General features: G+C 36.1%; 1 protein-coding gene across 2 annotated transcripts in view; it reads left to right on the plus strand.

Annotated features, from left to right (window-relative positions):
- The window catches only part of ATG2B (autophagy related 2B), a 45,166-nt gene extending 33,673 nt beyond the window's left edge, over window positions 1–11,493 (plus strand). For both annotated transcript variants that reach the window (XM_077783969.1, XM_021549703.2), the window contains 8 exons: window positions 1,254–1,332; window positions 2,195–2,399; window positions 3,312–3,381; window positions 4,314–4,396; window positions 4,897–5,018; window positions 5,205–5,359; window positions 6,210–6,359; window positions 7,081–11,493. In XM_077783969.1, coding sequence (XP_077640095.1) covers window positions 1,254–1,332; window positions 2,195–2,399; window positions 3,312–3,381; window positions 4,314–4,396; window positions 4,897–5,018; window positions 5,205–5,359; window positions 6,210–6,359; window positions 7,081–7,311 — 1,095 coding nt within the window. In that variant the 3' untranslated portion in view covers window positions 7,312–11,493. The remainder of the gene's footprint in view (window positions 1–1,253; window positions 1,333–2,194; window positions 2,400–3,311; window positions 3,382–4,313; window positions 4,397–4,896; window positions 5,019–5,204; window positions 5,360–6,209; window positions 6,360–7,080) is intronic.
- The last annotated feature ends 7,383 nt before the right edge of the window (window positions 11,494–18,876 follow it).

The following is an 18,876-nucleotide window of genomic DNA, read 5'->3' on the forward strand; positions in this document are numbered from 1 at the left end:
TGTTTGTTCATGAAGTGACTTCATTGTTTTTAATGGAATAAGGTTAATCATTAATACTGAAGTGGTTCACAACATGTTGGTCAAGGGCACTTGACACTTGAGAAATGCTTCTGTAACCTGAAGGCTTTGTCTTGCTATCAACTGCAGTGACAGGAAGAGCATAAATTCTTTTACTTTCTTTAGCAGGGCTTTGTGCAAGGTATTTTTGATATATTCAAGAAATATTGGGGTTTTAATAAACCAGTAAGAGCTATATATGTTTGTGCTGGCAAATGTGAAGTGCAGTTATTACTCTTTATTGAGGCATTCCTTCCTTAATTTGCCATCTTCAGAGAGCTACATGGGGTTTGAGTTTTTTTGGAGCATAATTAGAATTTCTATACCTTTTCTTTCTTTCAACACACATTAGAGGCCCAGTTTTCATTTCGCTCTTAGTAAAACTGAGCTCTGTCTAGTGTGCAGTAATTTCATCTGGAAAAAAATGGCCTGGAAATACTGCCATCTAGGGAGGAAATATGTTCCTTCTTGGTTATTTTTTAAAGTCTTTTATGTTTTGTACCATTAACAAAATTCCCCTTTACAACTTCTATGAAATTAACCACAGCTTTGTGGAAGCACAGAGCTGCTGCAGTCATTAAAAATACTTGTTATTACTGCTTAAGCTGTCATTCTTACCAGCTGGAAGTAAAAATGGAAAAACAAGTCCAGTTGTCATCAGTGATAGGATGAATAAGGCACCAGTGTGATGCATCTGTCTGAAAAGAAAGCTGGGGTGTCATAGCTTTATGATACTATTAAGACATTAATACCATAGATATTAATGACTTTTAATGAAGCAGTTATAAGCCCTGATTTGATTGACTTTGACAGTATTAGGGAAGAATATTAACTATATTTAAATACCTTCTACTGCAAATCAGAGAAAAATTCATAGCCATTAAAACACCTGGGTTCTGGAACAGTCTCCAAAAGGAAAGTAGAAATGATGAAAATAGCCCTGAATTTTTTAAGACCAAGCTAGATAGATCATGAAATTCTGTTATATGGAGCAGTGTGCAATGGCTAAGAGGGTCTTCCTGATTTCTATCCTAGATTTCTATGTGATTTGTGCATATGTTAAAGGATCAAAAAGAAAAAAAAAAATTTGTTTCATATCTGTGTAGAAATAGATCTGGAATAGTAGATTATGTTTTTAGAGAATTAGGTATTTGTATTTATTTTAACCTGATTATATTATACTTTTTTGCCATTAGGATGCCTTGTTTTTCCTGAAGGACTTTTTCACTAGCCTTTCTACAGAAGTAGAACTCTTAGTTACTCCAGATCCTGAAGGTATATTTCTAAAAACAAATCTAACATAGAAGTGCTGTTTCTTTGTGCTTTAATTTGTACGTGTCTATAAAGTCACTTGTGAATCTTGTGTGTGTAAAAACTCATGTTGGGGTTTGAGCACTAACATTAATGACTGATTTTTTAGAACTCAAAAGCTTGGTATTTAAGATTTTCATTTTAGAAATATGAACAAAGGTCTTCAACACCTGGAATCTTAATTCTGTAAAATGTTTAACCAAAATTGGAGCATATTATGTAAGAGCTTTTGGAAAAATTGAGGACTGTGTATATGCTGTTGGGGTACTATTATTATTTTAGATAAAACTAATACATTATCCTGCTTATTTATAAAATGGAATCCTAAGACAATTTCAAGCTATTAGGCAAACAGAATACTTTATGCAAGGGGTATATAATGTCTATATATCTAATGTCTATATGTAATAATGTCTATATGCAGTCAAAGTGATACTCCTTATCAATTGCATTATCTGATGCAAAAGCATATATGTGTTTTCAGTATATACTGAAAACACCTTTCTGCTATTAAGTCTATTTGGATATTTCTTAGCAGCTATACTTCACCTATTTCTGTTGAGATGTCATGCTGAAATGCTTAGGTGATGAAGCACTCTGCAGTACTGCCATTAGAACCAGATTCATTATTTGTGCTGGTGCACTAACCTCAACTTCAGCTGCATGTAATAACTTCTATCAAAAACTGAGAGAATCTAAATATTGTCCTACTAATTCCTACTAATAAGCATTAGAATTTAATAAGGATGCAGTAATTGTGTAAATAAAATCTCTGTAATCACTGTGAAAAATGAGTCACTTTACTGTGTGTAATTTCTGTTCATAGTTAAAAAGTCTCCTGGTGCTGAAGTTACGTGTAGTTTGCCCAGGCATGTCAGCAGCCTTAAGGAACCAAGTCCAGTCATTTCTTTTGCATCACACAAGCAAGTGAATGAAAATGGTGGCATTGATTCCATGGATGTGGTTAATGGAGATGATGGTCATTTTTCGCAAGAAACAACATCATACAGTGATCAGCCAGTATTTTTCAGGTAAACTTTTGTTACAAAATGTTTTAAGAAAGTGTGGTGATAAACTATTCAGACCTTCAGGCAAGGTGCATTTTTTTGTTTGTTTATTGGTTGCTTGTAGAAAGCAAATATATTTTTTCTATCACTGGAAGGTCACCAGTCACCTTGTCACTACTGTGCACAAGGAAGTAAAAATTAAATCTCTGCCCCCAGAGAACCAGTAATGAGATGTTTTACAAGTGCATACAAAGAGCAGTTTTTGTAGTTCTCGTATCTAACTATAAATTATCTAATAAAATCAAAGATGTGTATAAAGGAAGAGGATATAAGGGAAGAGAATATAAGGATATATGGAAGAGAGGTATGAAATTAAGATATCACAAGAGAAACTCTAAAGTAGGCACTTCATTGGGAAGTGACTATCAAACTTGTAGTTTGTTATGCAGAAGTTTTTTTCATGTGCCTTCAGCTCCTAAGTGCCTCTAACAACAGATGTGTGCTGTGGTAAGCAGTGCAGATTTGTAATAGCATTGCTGTGGTTCTCTTTCACCACATATATTGCCAACAGAATTTTTTATCAAGTTCCACTTGCAAGACTAAATTTTGCCCACAAAATCATCATTTTGTGGGTGTTTGCTTGTTTTTCTTTTTTTAACATACTCACTTGCAGGATTATTAGCACATTTGCAGGACTTTTAAATTTATTACAAATGCTAGCCTGAAATAGATGTAAATAAACCAAGAAAAGCTGAATTTGCCTTCAGAATTTATTCTGAAGTACTAAGTCAGTAACAGAAGGATTTATGGTTTACAGAAAAGGGTGATAAGGATAAGGATATCCAAGAGAATGGGAAGCCATGAGTTTCATTTTGGAAGGATAATTTAATTTCCTTTTCATGTTTCTCACTATAATATTTCCTTTGTATGTCCCAGAGAATTTCGCTTTACATCAGAAGTTCCAATACGGCTTGATTACCATGGCAAGCATGTTTCAATGGATCAGGTTTGTGTACAATGCTGATGCTATAGAACAAAAATTTGATGTTTGTTTTGATTTCCCTTCCCTGCCCCCATGAATGGGGGTGTATTTTTATGCTCACGATTCATAAATGATGCGATTATGACAAATATAAAACACCCCCTTAGTTTTAGTAAAGCTTAACCTTGTTTCACTCTTAATTGGAAAACTTGTGATTAATCCAAGATAGAACTTGAATGTCACATTTATGAGCTCCGTGATTCGCTTGAAATCATAGTGTATAGCTGCAATGCCCCTCCAAGTGTGATATCACTGTCTGATTCCAGAATCATGCATTTTATTTTATTTTTTCCTCATTGATGCCAGAACAAAATATTGTTGTTTGTTCTCCGTATTTCCTTTCTTTTCTAGTATTTCCTTTCTTTTCTAGTAACATATGGGGCTCTGTGGCAATGACGGAATCTATTACAGATAAAAAAAATGCCCATAGTTCTTGTTAAAATATGCATTCTTTATCACACTGAGTTTAGAAGCCTATTTGCACAAGACTTGTACTTTGTCACAGCAAATCAGTAAGAAAATATGGAAAGCAGCAACTTCTTGAATTTGCCCAGATATGAGAAATCGAAACATGAAATATGGTAGCTTTAGAATTCCTACAACACACTTAAGGCCAGAACTATGTTTGCATAATTTATTATAGCTTATTATTTCTGAAGAAGCCCTCTTGTATCCAGGTGTTTTTCTTTAAGTAGCAAGTTAGGCTAAGTTTCCTTTTTTGCAAGTTTCCATGTAACATGATTCATTGGCACTTGCATTTGTAAGTTGCATTTGGGAGGCTGGGAGAGAAGGTTTAGACAGAAGATTTGTAAGTAAGAGTTGAGATAATGAAGTAATTTCTTACAGGTTGTATGGGTTGAGTAAATGTATGTGATAGCAAAATATTTCACTTACAGGGAACATTAGCTGGGATTCTTATTGGGCTTGCTCAGTTGAACTGCTCAGAGTTAAAGCTGAAGAGGCTTTGTTATAGACACGGGTAAGTTTCTCAGAACATAGATTAACACTGCTATTGCAAATTTGCAAATGCAAAGCAAATTTTATCTTAATATGTTCTTCTAAAATCCAAATGCTTTTTGACTTTACAAATATTTCTTGATTATAGTTTTTTTTCAAATATATAATTCAAGAACTTCTAACTCTGAGCAGAATTTAATATATCTGCTATATTTGATGATAAGCTCTGGATTTTAGTTTCATGTTTACTTCCTATGGAACTGGATGTGATTATACATATAGTTTTGTGTGTATATGTATACATATATGATCATTGGATGTGATTATATATAGTTTTGAGTTTGTTTTATGAAGCATATACAATTGAAATACTTGGCTTATCCAACAGCAACAAAAGACATTTGAAGAAGTTTCCTTTTGCTTAAATGCCATTTTTATGTCCTTTTGCTTAAATGACATTTTTACATTTATCTTATTAGGAATTGTTTATTTTAAAAAAATTAATAATAGTATTTACTTTAGATTATTAGGTGTGGATAAATTGTTCTCCTATGCCATCAGTGAATGGCTTAATGATATAAAGAAAAACCAGCTACCAGGAATTTTGGGAGGAGTAGGGCCTATGCATTCCCTTGTGCAGTTAGGTAAGTTAATTCTTACTTCTGTTCAGTTACATATGAATGTGTTTGTTTCTTTAAAAACTAAACAACACCTCTCCCCTCTTAAAAAAACCAACACGAATCATACTGCCTCCTGTTTTCACTTCCTTTCAAGGTATTCTGCATATCTAAAAGAATTGTCTGACTTTGTTGTTGTGTCTTCATTTTCAGTGCAAGGTCTGAAAGACCTGGTGTGGTTGCCAATAGAGCAGTACCGCAAGGACGGACGTATTGTCAGAGGCTTTCAAAGAGGAGCAGCTTCTTTTGGTACTTCCACTGCGATGGCAGCACTGGAGCTAACAAACAGAATGGTTCAGACTATACAGGTAGAGTGTATTACTCCTGAGGTTAGATGTAAAATAAGAGGTGGGGCTAGAAAGTGCTCTGTATTAAGCTAATATCTTAATGCTATGTTTTAAGGTAGGGAGCATCTATTAAAAAAGAAAAGGCAGCTGTATAAATAGGAGAGCAGAGACTGCGCAAAGTTAGCAGTAGTCTGTGAGGTGAGAACTATGGCATCAAATGCAGTGATTAGAAAACTGTTAAAAATACTACTGAATGCCCAAGCTGCTACTTGTTTCTTAATGTCTTTAATGCATTACAATGTACAGTTTAATATGAAAATGTTCAGCTTCACTAAAAAAATCACTGATGCTGAGAAAGAGGAGTTCTTCATTGCACATGTGTTAAATTTAATAAATTTATGTTTCTTAATATAAAAAATACAAAAATACAACGAAAATACACTTTTAGTACATAATCTTGCAAAAATAATATATGTATATGCCTTAGCTTGAAGATATATAGTCAGAAAACAAGTGCTATTAATCACAAGTGGGATTATATGTGTGCTTGTGTGTTTGTAAGAAATTCCACTGATCAAATGTTCAGTTTCTATCTTGAGCATTTTATGCAGTTTAGAGGATGCCTTTGAAGAGACAACAAGCAGGAGGGGAGAAAACTCCACCCGAACATTAATTCTTTCATTATGGAATTAATGTATAGTTAGAGCTGCACATTCCGGAAGTTCTTGCACAAAACTGTAATCTGATGCAAATGAATATTATTTGTGTAATAAGAATTATTTTATTTCAGTGACATCACCCTATTAGTAGTTAAAATTTGTGATCAGGTGCTATAGCACTTATGTGTTTTGCATTTGCCCCTGATGTGCAGGCAGCTGCAGAAACTGCTTATGACATGGTATCACCAGGGCCTACCTTCATTGAAGCAAAAAAGATCAAACGGTTCCCCCGCCATCGCCTGGCTCCTCAGCCGGTCGACCTGCGGGAGGGTGTAGCCAAGGCCTACAGTGTTGTGAAAGAGGTGAGTGCAGAGGCAATTCTTGGGAACCAAAGAAGGAGGAGATTTCAGCTTAGAACAAAACTGTCTTCATCAATCATCATAAACCAACAGAAATCTTGAATGGAAATAGGAAAAAACCTAAGATGTCATGCAGATGAGTATGAATAGGATTTGAGTGCTCTGCGGTTGGAATGATGTACAATTATTCTGAGCCATGTAAACTTGATTTCCTGTGCTGTGGCATCCAACCTTCCCTTCCCTTTCTGCTCAACCACCTTTGCAGTTACTGTAAATTCTGAGGGAGGTGGAGTGTAAGCATAATGCAGGATTTTAAAAGTGAAACCTTTCTCTACCATGAACGTGTATTATAAATTAGAATGCTGACCTGATTTTATTATATTTCGTATTATACTTTGCTAGTTGCACCTTATGTAGTGTCTATGAAGTAAGGTGTCAGCTGAGTTTCCAGAAAATTTTGTCATTTTTCAGTAGTTCACAGTACCCCAAAGATGCACAAACGTGTCACCATATGAAATTAAATATTTACATCTCTAAGTCCGTAGGAGTGTTATTTTAAGCCTCATTAGAAGAACTAAATCATATTTATATCAGTATTGCTTTACTACAGTTATCATACAAATCACCAAGAAGAAAAATGTGGAGCAGTTTAAAATTTCCCTTAAAACTAGGAGAAGTTGCTTTTTCTTTTTTAGTGTAATTGATTTCCTTTATTTTCTTAAAGGGGATTACGGACACAGCCCAAACCATCTATGAGACTGCTGCTCGTGAGCATGAGAACAGAGGAGTCACTGGAGCGGTGGGAGGAGTCCTCCGCCAAATCCCACCAACTGTGGTGAAACCTTTCATTGTTGCAACAGAGGCAACCTCAAATGTTCTGGGTGGAATGAGAAACCAGATCAGGCCAGATGTGCGTCAAGAAGAATCTCAGAAGTGGCGCCTTGGGGAGGACTGAGATTGTAAATCTGGCTCAGCAGGCAGGTAGCAAGGCTGGAAATGCAGAAGAATGTCCTGTTGGCAGCTTTAGATGGAGCTCACTTTGTTTTGTCATGTTCCTCTCAGGAGCAAATGAGGTGTTCCAGCTGTTCCTAGCAAAACATCCAACCAAAAATATTTATGAAGTGAAAAGCAAATTGGTACGTGTTTATAATGCGTGTTACCAATACATCTGGTAGATAGTGCCAAACATAGTGAAGCATGCGCTGCCAACTCAGAGACATGCTTGCTCTGTTCCATTCACCATATTTTTCTTGGTAGATCTGACATCTGAAGCAGTAGCCTGTATGGTGAAGCTAAGTGGATTTTAAAGAGGTTTTCTGAGCATAGGTCAAAGAACTGCCTTCTATAAGGGCTCTGCAGATACTCTTCACTGACTAAAGGATAAAAGCTTTCATTATGGACATGAGACATGAGGCTGTTTAATATGGAAGCAAATAAGATGATACTGTTTAATGGTCATAAACATCGCTTTTAACGTGGCACTTAACAGCAAGGACAAGCTTGATTACCATTCAGAGTTTAGATTCAGTGTCAATACATCTATGAACAGAATTTGTTCCTAAATACTAAATACCTACTTTTGTGGGTTTTTGAAGAACCTGAATGTTGCAGAAATGTTCTGTTGTGTTGCACTTTAAAGGATATGGCCTGTATATTGTGCTTTTTTTATAGTGTGAATAAAATGTAATGTGCATTATCCTTTATGTGGTTTAGAAGCTTATACAAATTATTGAAAAGAGCATCATTTGATGATGATCCTACAGAAAAGTGTCTTAAATTTATTTAAACTTATTATATGTAAAAACTTTTTTTGTCTACTGTTACACTAATTACAATGCTAAAAATACCTACTCTTCAGGAAAACGGTTAATTCTAATTGTCACCAACAGTTTTTTGTAAGAATGAAAAATCATAAGTAAAAACAAATTATAATGTCATAGTTAGAAGGCTATACAGACTTTATTTTAGTAATCTGCTTTTATTTAAAGTTCGTATTGTTGTAAAGTTGCTGCTCTCACAAGATATTCTTAATTTAGATTGTGTGTCATCGGTTATTTGATAGTGAATATTTGGAGTCCTTTAATTGAAACTGGGAATGGGTGAGAGGTTTTTAAAAAAGGACAGCAAAACTTCAAAAATAAGTTGGTACTGACATTTACCATTTAGTAGGTGACATGCATCTCTACAGAGCTTTACTAAGCACCTGACATTGCACCATTTTGGGGCAGTTGAAAGTCTTGGCGATAGATGTGCAATAATGAACTTTTTGTTGTCTTGTATTAGCAAAAACTGGAGAATAAAAAGATTCTTTTGAATACAAAAGTACTTATTTTGAATTTCAGTAGATTAAATGACTAGCCAGTATGTAAGTTTGTCATAGTTCTGTGCTAGTCAAAAGTGGAAATCCTGCCCATATGCCATGTGGAAAATCCCCACTGAAAGGGATGCTATTGACCAGACTTTAGTCTCAAAGGGTGATGAGGAAGTATTTTCACTCCTTTTTCAATTAACCTGCCTCTAGCAGAAAGTTTGCTGATGGGCCTTAAGGGACAAGCAGGAGTATATGAAGGAAAAAAAAAAAAATTGCTGCTTGTTCACACTGATACTATACTAGGTATTCCTGAACACCAAAGAATCTGGCTGGACAGTAAATGTTTTGAAAATGTCCCCTCTGTTGGAAAGACTTCTGCAGTCTGCTTTATTTTTCATAAAACAAAGCTCCAGAAATTCCTGCATAGGGTGACAGGTGAATTTATGAAGTTGCGTTTCAATTCACTGGAATCGCTGAAGTTGTGGTACACTGTGAAGACCTGGTTATTTCAAGTAAATGACTTGCTGCAAGCAGGAGGAGATGCTTTTGAGAGGAAAAATATCTGCAGATTTAATAACCTAAAATATTTTCTGATGTAAAAATACTTGCTGTGCATACTTCAGTAATTAGAGAGCTCTGCTTTAGTGAGAGCTCAAAGCCATGAGCATTTTGCACAGGAATGAGTTTCCATGTTTGCAATGTGGCACCTCCTGAATGCCTTCTCAAGAAGTGGTGGTGAATCAATGCAAGTAAGTAGCAATGCACCTTTTTCATTGGGAATTAGTATATTAGTAATTAACTAGTACTAGTAAATAGCTAATCAACTTCATCCACTTAATTAAAATACACTGCAGTAGCATAAATCTGCATATTTTCTGCCTTTCAGACACTGTTGAAAAGAAGCAGCATTTCAGTGTTCATTTCTTTTTCAATTCTGTCAAGATCTCATTGTATTGCAAGGTAATTAGAATATATTTTTATATGAGGGCATGATGTCAAGGTAAAACATTTTTATAGCGTGTCTCTCATTGTTAACAATACAGATTGTACAAATTTATTAAACGTAACTTTTCACTATGTAAACCCTCTCATTTCCTGCTTGCACTTTATTGAAGCTTTTCAGTGAAACTGATTCTAATTATTTTTTCAACATTTTATTTTGGAAATGGTTTTCTAATTTTTGGGTATATGTTCTGCATTGTTGCAGTGTTTGAAATTTATAAAACCCTAAATCACAAAACTTATCAAACTAGTCTTTACATTATGATTAGTTTGCAGAATGTGTCTTGTAGGGCTTGACTTGTGTTTTAAATCAAAAAGTATCATGTATGAGAAGGGATTCATCAGATGCTCTGCTCAATACTGCAAGAGTTTTCAAGCACTTAAAAAATACACAAAATGAGATTAGACTTTGGACATATTTCCTGGAAATGGGAGCCTATGGATCACATTACTGTATTTTCCATTAGCACAAGGAGATTGTAAAGAATATTCTTGTACTTGAATTTTCCACTGAAATCAGTTGCTATAGATATGGGCATTTTTCATACTTGTAGAGGCTTTAAACTGGCATAGACAATGTTCTAATTCTCTCCAAACACTCTAACACTACTACTGCTATTCCTGTTACTTGCTCAGCATCTTCCTAATAGAACTGTCATCCTGGGTTTTATTAAATATCCAGGTGTTTCAAATAATACATTGATAAGTGGCCTGGAAGTACCTGAAAAACAGACAGCCATCTTTTGTAAAACAAACCATTCTTGCTAAGAATCTTAGGAGTGACTGAGAGCAGCAAATCATCACATCGATGCAAAGGCAGCTTCCATGTTCTTTCCACTATCTCTTCTAAATCCCGCAGGTTTTTAGCAGTTCAGTGTGCCCTATGTGTACTTGCCTAATGAACAGCATTGTCAGTGACTCCCTGGATAATCCCTGTGAGTTCATCTGTGCTTAAGGCACGTGTCTGCTTCTGTTTGCTCACTAAGTGGTTGATTGTGAACATCCATTGCTTGCTTTCATTAACTGTTCCTTAATTGAGTTGCCAAGAAAGGTTTCTTAATAAACCAAAAAGCTATTCAGTGGTTATGAACAAGGCACTCTTACCAAACATTAAAACCTGCACCTGCAAATGTGATACTGATTTTCCTTTGAACACTGAAATGTATGCATTTTGTAAAACAATGAAATCCAAGAATTTGTTACATCCGAATCTTTTAAGTACCCTAAATGCCCCTGCAGGGTAAGTCAAAATGTGTGGGTATGTATGTCAGTTTGGATCTTAGCATGCACAGTTCTTCAGTCTCCAGGTCTCATGATTTGAGCTTCTGACAACTGTTTTAAGTTGCTCTACATGCTGAATCTTGTTTACAATTAAATATTAGATACTTACAAGTCAAATACATAAATACAAATCATGCATTTGTACTGGATTTCTTAACTGTAAGGTAGCTCAGACAGAAACACAGCAATTTGTGTATATGTTTGTGTATATTTTTTACATTTTTGCACTTATGGTAGTTTTGTGGTATTGTTTGTATATAGTTTGCTAGTGTAAAGAATATAATCTCATGAAATAGAAACCACTGTTGAAGGGAATTGACTATTTCAACTTGAGTTATTTTGCTTAAAGTTCTTGTCCCCTCAGTATGTCCTTGAGAATTATTTTTAACCATAATTTGTATGGCACCAAAAGTATATATTTTGGCCTATTAAAATGCTGAAAGGCCTGAGTGCAAATAGGTTGTCTGTTAAATACATTTAATGGAAAATCCCCCCCCCAAATTTGTAACAATGCAAAAATAAATATCTTAATTTGTTCCTTGAGTTGGTTTTCTCTACCTTTGAATATAACCGACACAGAAAACAGTCTCTCAAAGTACCAGAATTAACTGTTAAAGCTAAGAATTGTACCTAAAAAACAAAAAGTTCCACTGACTCAAAAAGAGAAAGTTTTAAAATTACACAGAGGATAAAAGGTGGGAAATTAATTAAGCTGACTCAATATAACGTGAAACCACTTCTGTTGTACATCAACAAAGATCTCTTTACCTGAATGATCAGATTTTGTCTCCCATAAACCTGTTGCTGCATTTAATTATTAAGAATGTATTTTTTATCTTTGCTTTTAGTGGAGGCTTGTCACACCCCAAGAGAGGCTTTTAAAGCATCATCAGCTTCCAAACCTTGTGAAGAATGCAAAATAATTAAATCGCTTTAGGATTCTTCTCTCATGCCCACTTCATGGGTGTTTAGTTACAAGCATCTGAAAAGAAATCTTAGAGTTCTGAGTACCAGGCAATATTGAATTCTGGTGCTAGTGCCAGATCCCTGAATAATGTGAGAGGTGGAAACAATTTTCTGCTGTGTTTTGTAATGATGCTATAATCTGGGGGGTGAGGGGTGGTCGCTGTATAAGGCTGGGTCACTTTTCTGGCAAAGAGTGACCCTCCATTTAAGAGGGGAGCTGACTCCCACCCTGTGTAGCTTCTCTTCCCCCAACCCTTTTTGTTCAACAAGACCTCATGGTGGATTAAAGGAAAGTATCTGGGTTCTTCATCTCTTTGCAATACTAGGGTATACCAGGGATAATCCTGATGTCTGCACGTTAGCCCCTAGATGAGCAGAAGACACTTAGGACACTCCAACTACCTGAGAATTTATGGAAAGCCACAGGGAAGTCATACCAACCCAGAGCAACATGAGCTGGTATCCTTGATCTCTATTCCTAGTTGAGGATGAACCAGGCTCAAGTGTTGTTTTATTCTCCCATTAGCGAATTTTTTTAGCAATATTTGAAACGTTGTATTAAATAGTGAGGTATTTTCTGCCAATTTGTATTTCTGGGAAATAGTATCTTAAACCATCTCTATTAACAGAGATTATAAAAGTAATAAAACTGTCTTTTTGTAACAGGTAATTGAGGTTTCAGAGCTATTTCATCCTGAAATAGAGTGATTAGATGAAAGTAGAACTTATTGAAGGGTATCAGTGAATATTCATAGCCCTACAGGCAAGTAAACAGTTCAAGCTTCTTAGGTGTTTGCTGTGAGGATTTGAGAAATACCTGTAGTATAGTTCTGTTTTCAGGCTTTTATTTGTGTTTCTAATTACTTGCTCATTTGTTGATTTTTTTCTTTCTTAAGAGCACGAGTGTTAAATTTGGCTCTTGCAGGTTGAAGATTGAGGAGGGAAACCTCCAAGGAGGAAAAGAGATGTGAAACCATTAGAGCAGGAGGAAGGTTACCTCAGTTTTGGAGATATGGCACAGAATTCAGTAAGATGGAGCTTGGTCCACTGTAGCTCATGAGCACAAAAATGAAATAAGTAGGAGCTTTTTCCATTTAAACCTTTAGCTTGTACCTTTAGACTTCAACACTTGGTTGTTGTTTGGTTTTGAAGATTTGTTGGTGGCCCCAACAACTCCATGAATCTCCCAGGATGACTTTCTTTTTTTTCCTTCTTCTCCCTGATGAGTTTGGAAATGCTTCCTACTGTGTGTACAACAGTCTCAGGGAGACTTCAGATTGTGAGTTTGAGGATGTTTGCCAGTTCTGCACTGGCAGTCCTTGGCCAAATGGCAGGTGCAGGCACGGTGAGCTGAACCCCAGGAGGTGAAATGGCCCAGGGTATGCTCTGAGAGTGCTGATAAGGCCACAGCATGGGTTTATCTTTGCTGAGTATTGTACAGATCTGGATTCACTGCAGCTGAGGGAAAGATAGCACAGAGACCTGCAGTGATCAACAGAGACATGTGCAGAATACTTGGTAGTGTGGATAGAAAAGTGATAGAAAAGCAGAGTATGCCATGAGAGGATGGCAAAAGTCGTGCTCAGTTTTATAAGCAGATTATTTATATCAATAGAAGTTTTAAAGTTACAATTTCCAGTATCATTTATCTCTTTAGTGATATTTAACAGATCTGAAGCATCTCCTATTTTATTCAATAAAATAAAACGCTGCACCTTCTTTATGGCTTGTCTCTGTGTACTTAGTGCTAGAACTGTCTTTTAGGGCCCTAAAAGTATTTCTTTTATTTTAAAATATGTCTTTATTTTAGACATGAGGCATTGTTGCTTCAGTTCCAATTTCTCCTGACCTTTCAATTACTTTGTTGTAATAATATTTGCTCCTTTTCTTCTTTTCTTTGTCCTGTCTCTGAGTGCTTACTGTCCTCAGAACATCTGACAGGCCAAATGCAACAAATGTAAATGAGGGGGAGCAATTATATAAATTCTGTTAGAGAGTTCTCTTCTCTTTTACTTGATAACTGAATTCTCTTTACACCAGCCAAAAGTACTGTCCCAGGTCATGTCTTTTTGGTTTTGCTACTGTTCTTTCCTAAGAATTGTAACTTCTTGCCAAAAAGTTACAATTCTTAGGAAAGAATTTATTATTTTCCCAACCAGAGGTGATGCCCCTCCAGGTAAACTTGTCAATACAATGGAGTTTGACAATTCATTCAAAAAGAAAAATTACCTCTGAGTTTAAAAAGATCCATTGACGTGGGATTGTAAACTGGGCTCTGTCTCTTCACAATATCTCACAGGCACTGCAGCAATGACAGGAGGCAATTACAAGGGAGCATGTCCCACTACATTAACCATTAATGCTTCTACATCGTTGCCCTGAGCCTCTCGTATAATTTAATGTGAAGATCCACACTGACGTTAAGAGAGAAGGTTTTCAGATGCAATTTTCATCATAACCATCTTGCCTTGTTGTCCTCGACCTGAATTTTTACTGATGCTGCTTCCTATTAAGCGTGAAGCCCCAAGAATAGTTTTAACAGATATTTGTGAAGATGCAGAAAAGCAAGGAAGGTTGATGAATAAAGTTGAGCAATGTTGTTATTTCTGCCACCCCTGAGATTTGCTGGTAAGTGCTCTTGTCTTTGAATTTCTTGATCAATCCAGCTACTGCAGGAACATCCACTTGAATTTTAGCTTGCCATGCAGACAGGATAAAGAGACAATAGATTTTTCAGAGTAACATTGAATATCTGAGAAATGTTTGGGGTTTGTTTTTTTTTTTTTTTTCTCACTACGCATTTTAGGGGTAGCTATTCAAACACGTTCGCTGGAGTCCTCTTTGTGCTGAGTAACAGCTCTTGATACTTGTTGCTTTTGCAAAACTCATCTCTGCAGCAAAGTTAATGTAGAGAGAGAGTGAGGTGAGTTCAGCTGCCTGAACAGAGCCTGCTAGCTGAGGAGGAAGCTGGGTGTAAGCATCCAGCCATCCTGAGGAACCACAGAGGTGTTTGTTTCTAAAGCACAATCTGTGTCTGTTCCTGTTTGTAGGAAAACAGAGCTTTTCTGAGCTTCCCCTGTATTTTAGGGAACCTACCCTGAGTGCTCTGCAGTGCACCTGGGGCAGGGCCATCAGGTGCAGGGCATGGCAGGCACTCAGCTTTCTCCTTCCTCTCTGTAACATGCTGATATCACCCCCTTTTCCCAAGGAGTTTCTGTTTCAGCCAATCTATGGTGTGTGCCAGAGAAAATCTTAACTGCCAGAGAATGCTAAGCAAAGCCAGCTTCTCAGTACATCTTGTTTTTACCGCAAAATTCAAATTGGTTTTGTCCGGTTCTCGTTTTAAAAAATACATAAATCTGTCTTGATCTTGCATTGCACAATTAAATAAATGTGATGCTGGGACTCTGATTTTACACCAGTGTCCATGGAGGCAGGTGTCAGGCTGCTCCTACCTATTCCTGTATTCTCAGCTGCTGAAAAATATTTTAGAAACCCATAGCAAAACTGAAAAACAAAAACTCTGTCCCTACCTATTTTTAGCAAGGCTTAAGTGAGAACTTGAGGAGAACTGAAAGAGAAGACTCCTTCAAATTCTTTACTGCTTGAAAATTGAAGGACCTGCTTAGAGTAAGGCAAAGAACTGGGAGCTTTCTGACAGAGTTTGGTTAGTCTCCAGGGTAACTTCCACATGACTGAGTCTGCTGTGCTGAAAGCTGTTTCCTTCTTCACATCACTTTTTTGTTTAAGACCAAGTCCACTGTGTTGCATTCCAAGCAGCAAGAACTTACATTCCTCCAACATGTAAAAATCCTGAATTTGTTTACAGAGTGTTTCCATAAATAGCAGCTGTCTCTATGGTGAAAAAAAGAAAAAAAAAAGAAAAAAAAAGAAAAAAAAAAAAAAGGAATAGTATTTTTAGAATAGTTCTTGTTTAACAAAAATCAGCAAAAATGTTGTCTTTTATAAATCAAACTTCATCCCATATATCTATTGTGAGACAGAAGCTACTTGTGTAGAGGACAACTCATGAGTTCTAGTCACTCAGGACACAGTCCTGAGTGGATAATTACCACTGAGATCTATGGTTGATGCTAAGTTCAATTTTAGGTGTATTATATGTACATCTAGCTGGGAAAAATTTACATCCATATTGGATTATAATTGTAATTATGATAATAATATTCCAGGAAGTCAAGATATGTGTGAAAGAGAATTAGACATTGCAGCTTACGCAATGACAAAGAAAATGTCTTATAATGCTTATCAGTAATTTCCCCAAATTTTATTATTTTCAAAGGGGAAGTTTTTAGTTGTTCATAATGAAATGATGAGATTATGACTTCAGAAAAAACTGATCATAATGACAGAAAACACAAACAAGGAAGTGGCTGCTACAGGAGAAAATTAAGTGTCTTAGTCATAGTCATTCACAGAGACCAGGGAAAGTCACAGCAAATTAAGTAGTGCTGTCTCCCAAGCCATTCCCAACTAAGTGATGTATCTTAATATAACCAAAGCTGCATTAATTACTGACAATAAATTAGCTTCTCTTTCAACAGAGGAAATGACTAAAGGCTTATTTAGAAAATATGTATATATCTACATGGCCTCTCAAGGAACAGTGATAATTGCTTTATATTGCAATGTTAAAAATAGTTAAATGCATTGTTTAGAATTAAGAGCCTCTGAAAACTGCACTAAGACTATTTGAGAACTGAAAATTGTATTACAGTCAAATAACTTGAATCATGATGGTGCAGTGTGACATTAACTTTGGGAGATGTTGCTCTCTCCAATAATGGAGCACATATCATGATGCAGTTTAGTGGCCTGACTCACACTCATATGGTGTGGTGCTGCTAAAAAGCTTGTGTGTCATTTGGACAGTTCAGGACATGTTTTCCCTTGGTAAATATATTTTTCACCAGAGGACACTCAGTCAAAGGGCAAAGATGGTGAGCAGGAGAAATAAGATGAAATATGGGGAAAATATTTCTCCTGCTTACCAGCTTTTGGTCTAGTTAAAAAACCACCTTGTTCTGTGGCCTTGATGTCAGAGTTGAGTTCTGCACTGAAGTTCCTACCCTGAAAAGACAATATTTCAGAAAGTTTGTGCTTTCTCTGGATACTTTTCAGTTCTTAATTTAAAAAGATGCTGCAGTTCACTTTTACCTAGCAAATGAGGAAATGGGGGTCATTTTACAAATGTGAGGTTTTTGTTGAGATGCTATTCTGCTAGAAATAAATGTTATTGTCCACATCTATAACTGGCACAAACATATTAATAATGATGCATAGAAATACTTTTGAATTGATGATAAACCAGTTGTTTCCAGAAAAATATAATCTCTAAGAAAGAGGCAGGATCCATGATTTTACCTGAGAAGAAGAACAAGTTATATCTATGTAATTCCTGTGACATTGTACTGTATTTTTTTTTTTTTTTAATGCATTACATTTAGGTCACAGAGTGGCTTTCTGTCCTTCACCCTTCTTTCCAGTAGCTACTTCATCCATGTCCTGCTTTGCTTCCTAAGCTGTGCCTGGATACCTGGTTTTGTTCTTACAAGGTGCATTAGAACTGGAACTGGATAATTAATGGGTTTTATCTGGACCACTTTCCTGATTCAGTTCATCACACATGTACACATCCCTCTGTCCTGCCTCAGCTAAAGGAGAAAGAACAAATGAGTGAAGAAAAATTTCATCTGGGTTAGGATAAACCAACAGAGTCCTTAAAAAAATATATGGGAAACTGTGGCCTCAGCAAAGATCAGTTATCTTTGTCTTAATTTTCTCTCTGGGAAAAATTAAAGAGTATTTACCAACTTGTAAGCAGACTGCCTATGAGCACTTGGATCTGTTGTTGTTATCTGTCATAGCAGGATATTACCTCTTATTGCTTTTGGTAATACAGTCTGACACTTGTTTATCAAACTCATTCTGTCTGTTAACCAAAGCACAATTAAAAAATCACTTTCCTCCTTTTCTTCTCTTTTTATGAAATGTAAGAGCTCTCATTATCTTGCTGTTCTCTGATTGTGAGCTTTACGAGTCAACACTGATATGCATGTGTTTATTTGTTCTAAAATATGTGAATTGGCCTTGACAAAAATCTTGCACAATAAGACCTCTTTTCTTAGTATTTCTTTTGCTACATTAATTTACTAGAAAAAGCCTTAATATTTAGCATCTTTCAACAATGCTTTTTATTCTGCCTGCATCTCCATTTGTGCTGGGATAAATGATACTCTGCTATCTCGGTGAGATTACATCAATGCAGTTTTTATGCCAATTGTGATAGTAGTCTAATTGGTCTAAATGTCAGATTCTGCCAGTAGCTCAGAGGGTAGTGTGGAGACTGGTAAAAACTCAATAATATTAAAATATATAACTTGCTTTGTCTACACCACAGGTAACTTAAAAAGTGCATCTTATGTGCTATTATTGTTTCTACATGACTAAACCACCAAACATTTAAATGTCCACAAAGCCTGACTGTGACTAATCTTGTCTAATGTTTAGATTTAGCAGAACAGATAAACAGGAGTCGGTCGAAGTTAGCAATACGTGTAAGTGGTTTTGTAATAAAGGAAAATGTCCTTAAGTGTTTGCTTGAAAACAGATTTCGATTTCTATACAAATAACTGAAATTCACAGCACTGTGTGGAGTGTGACACATTGAAGATCATGAACTCTTTAAAGCAATGGATGATTCATCTTCTCAGATACCTGATTTTAGGAAGTGGCACTTTTGGCTCTTCACCAACATTCAGCCTAACAGATGATTTTCTAGGGTGTGTTTTTAAATCCCTCCAGGTTTTCACTGACAGCATGGTAAAGTGTTTGAGAACAACTTAGTTGCAGTGACTGTAGCTGGAATTAAACACCTTGAATTCCAGTTCTTCTGGAGAAGCAGTAATTCATTTCTACCAGGAGGGGCTGCTCAGCAACTGT

The sequence above is a fragment of the Lonchura striata genome, chromosome 6, assembly GCF_046129695.1.
Source record: "Lonchura striata isolate bLonStr1 chromosome 6, bLonStr1.mat, whole genome shotgun sequence".
Classification (NCBI taxonomy): domain Eukaryota; kingdom Metazoa; phylum Chordata; class Aves; order Passeriformes; family Estrildidae; genus Lonchura; species Lonchura striata.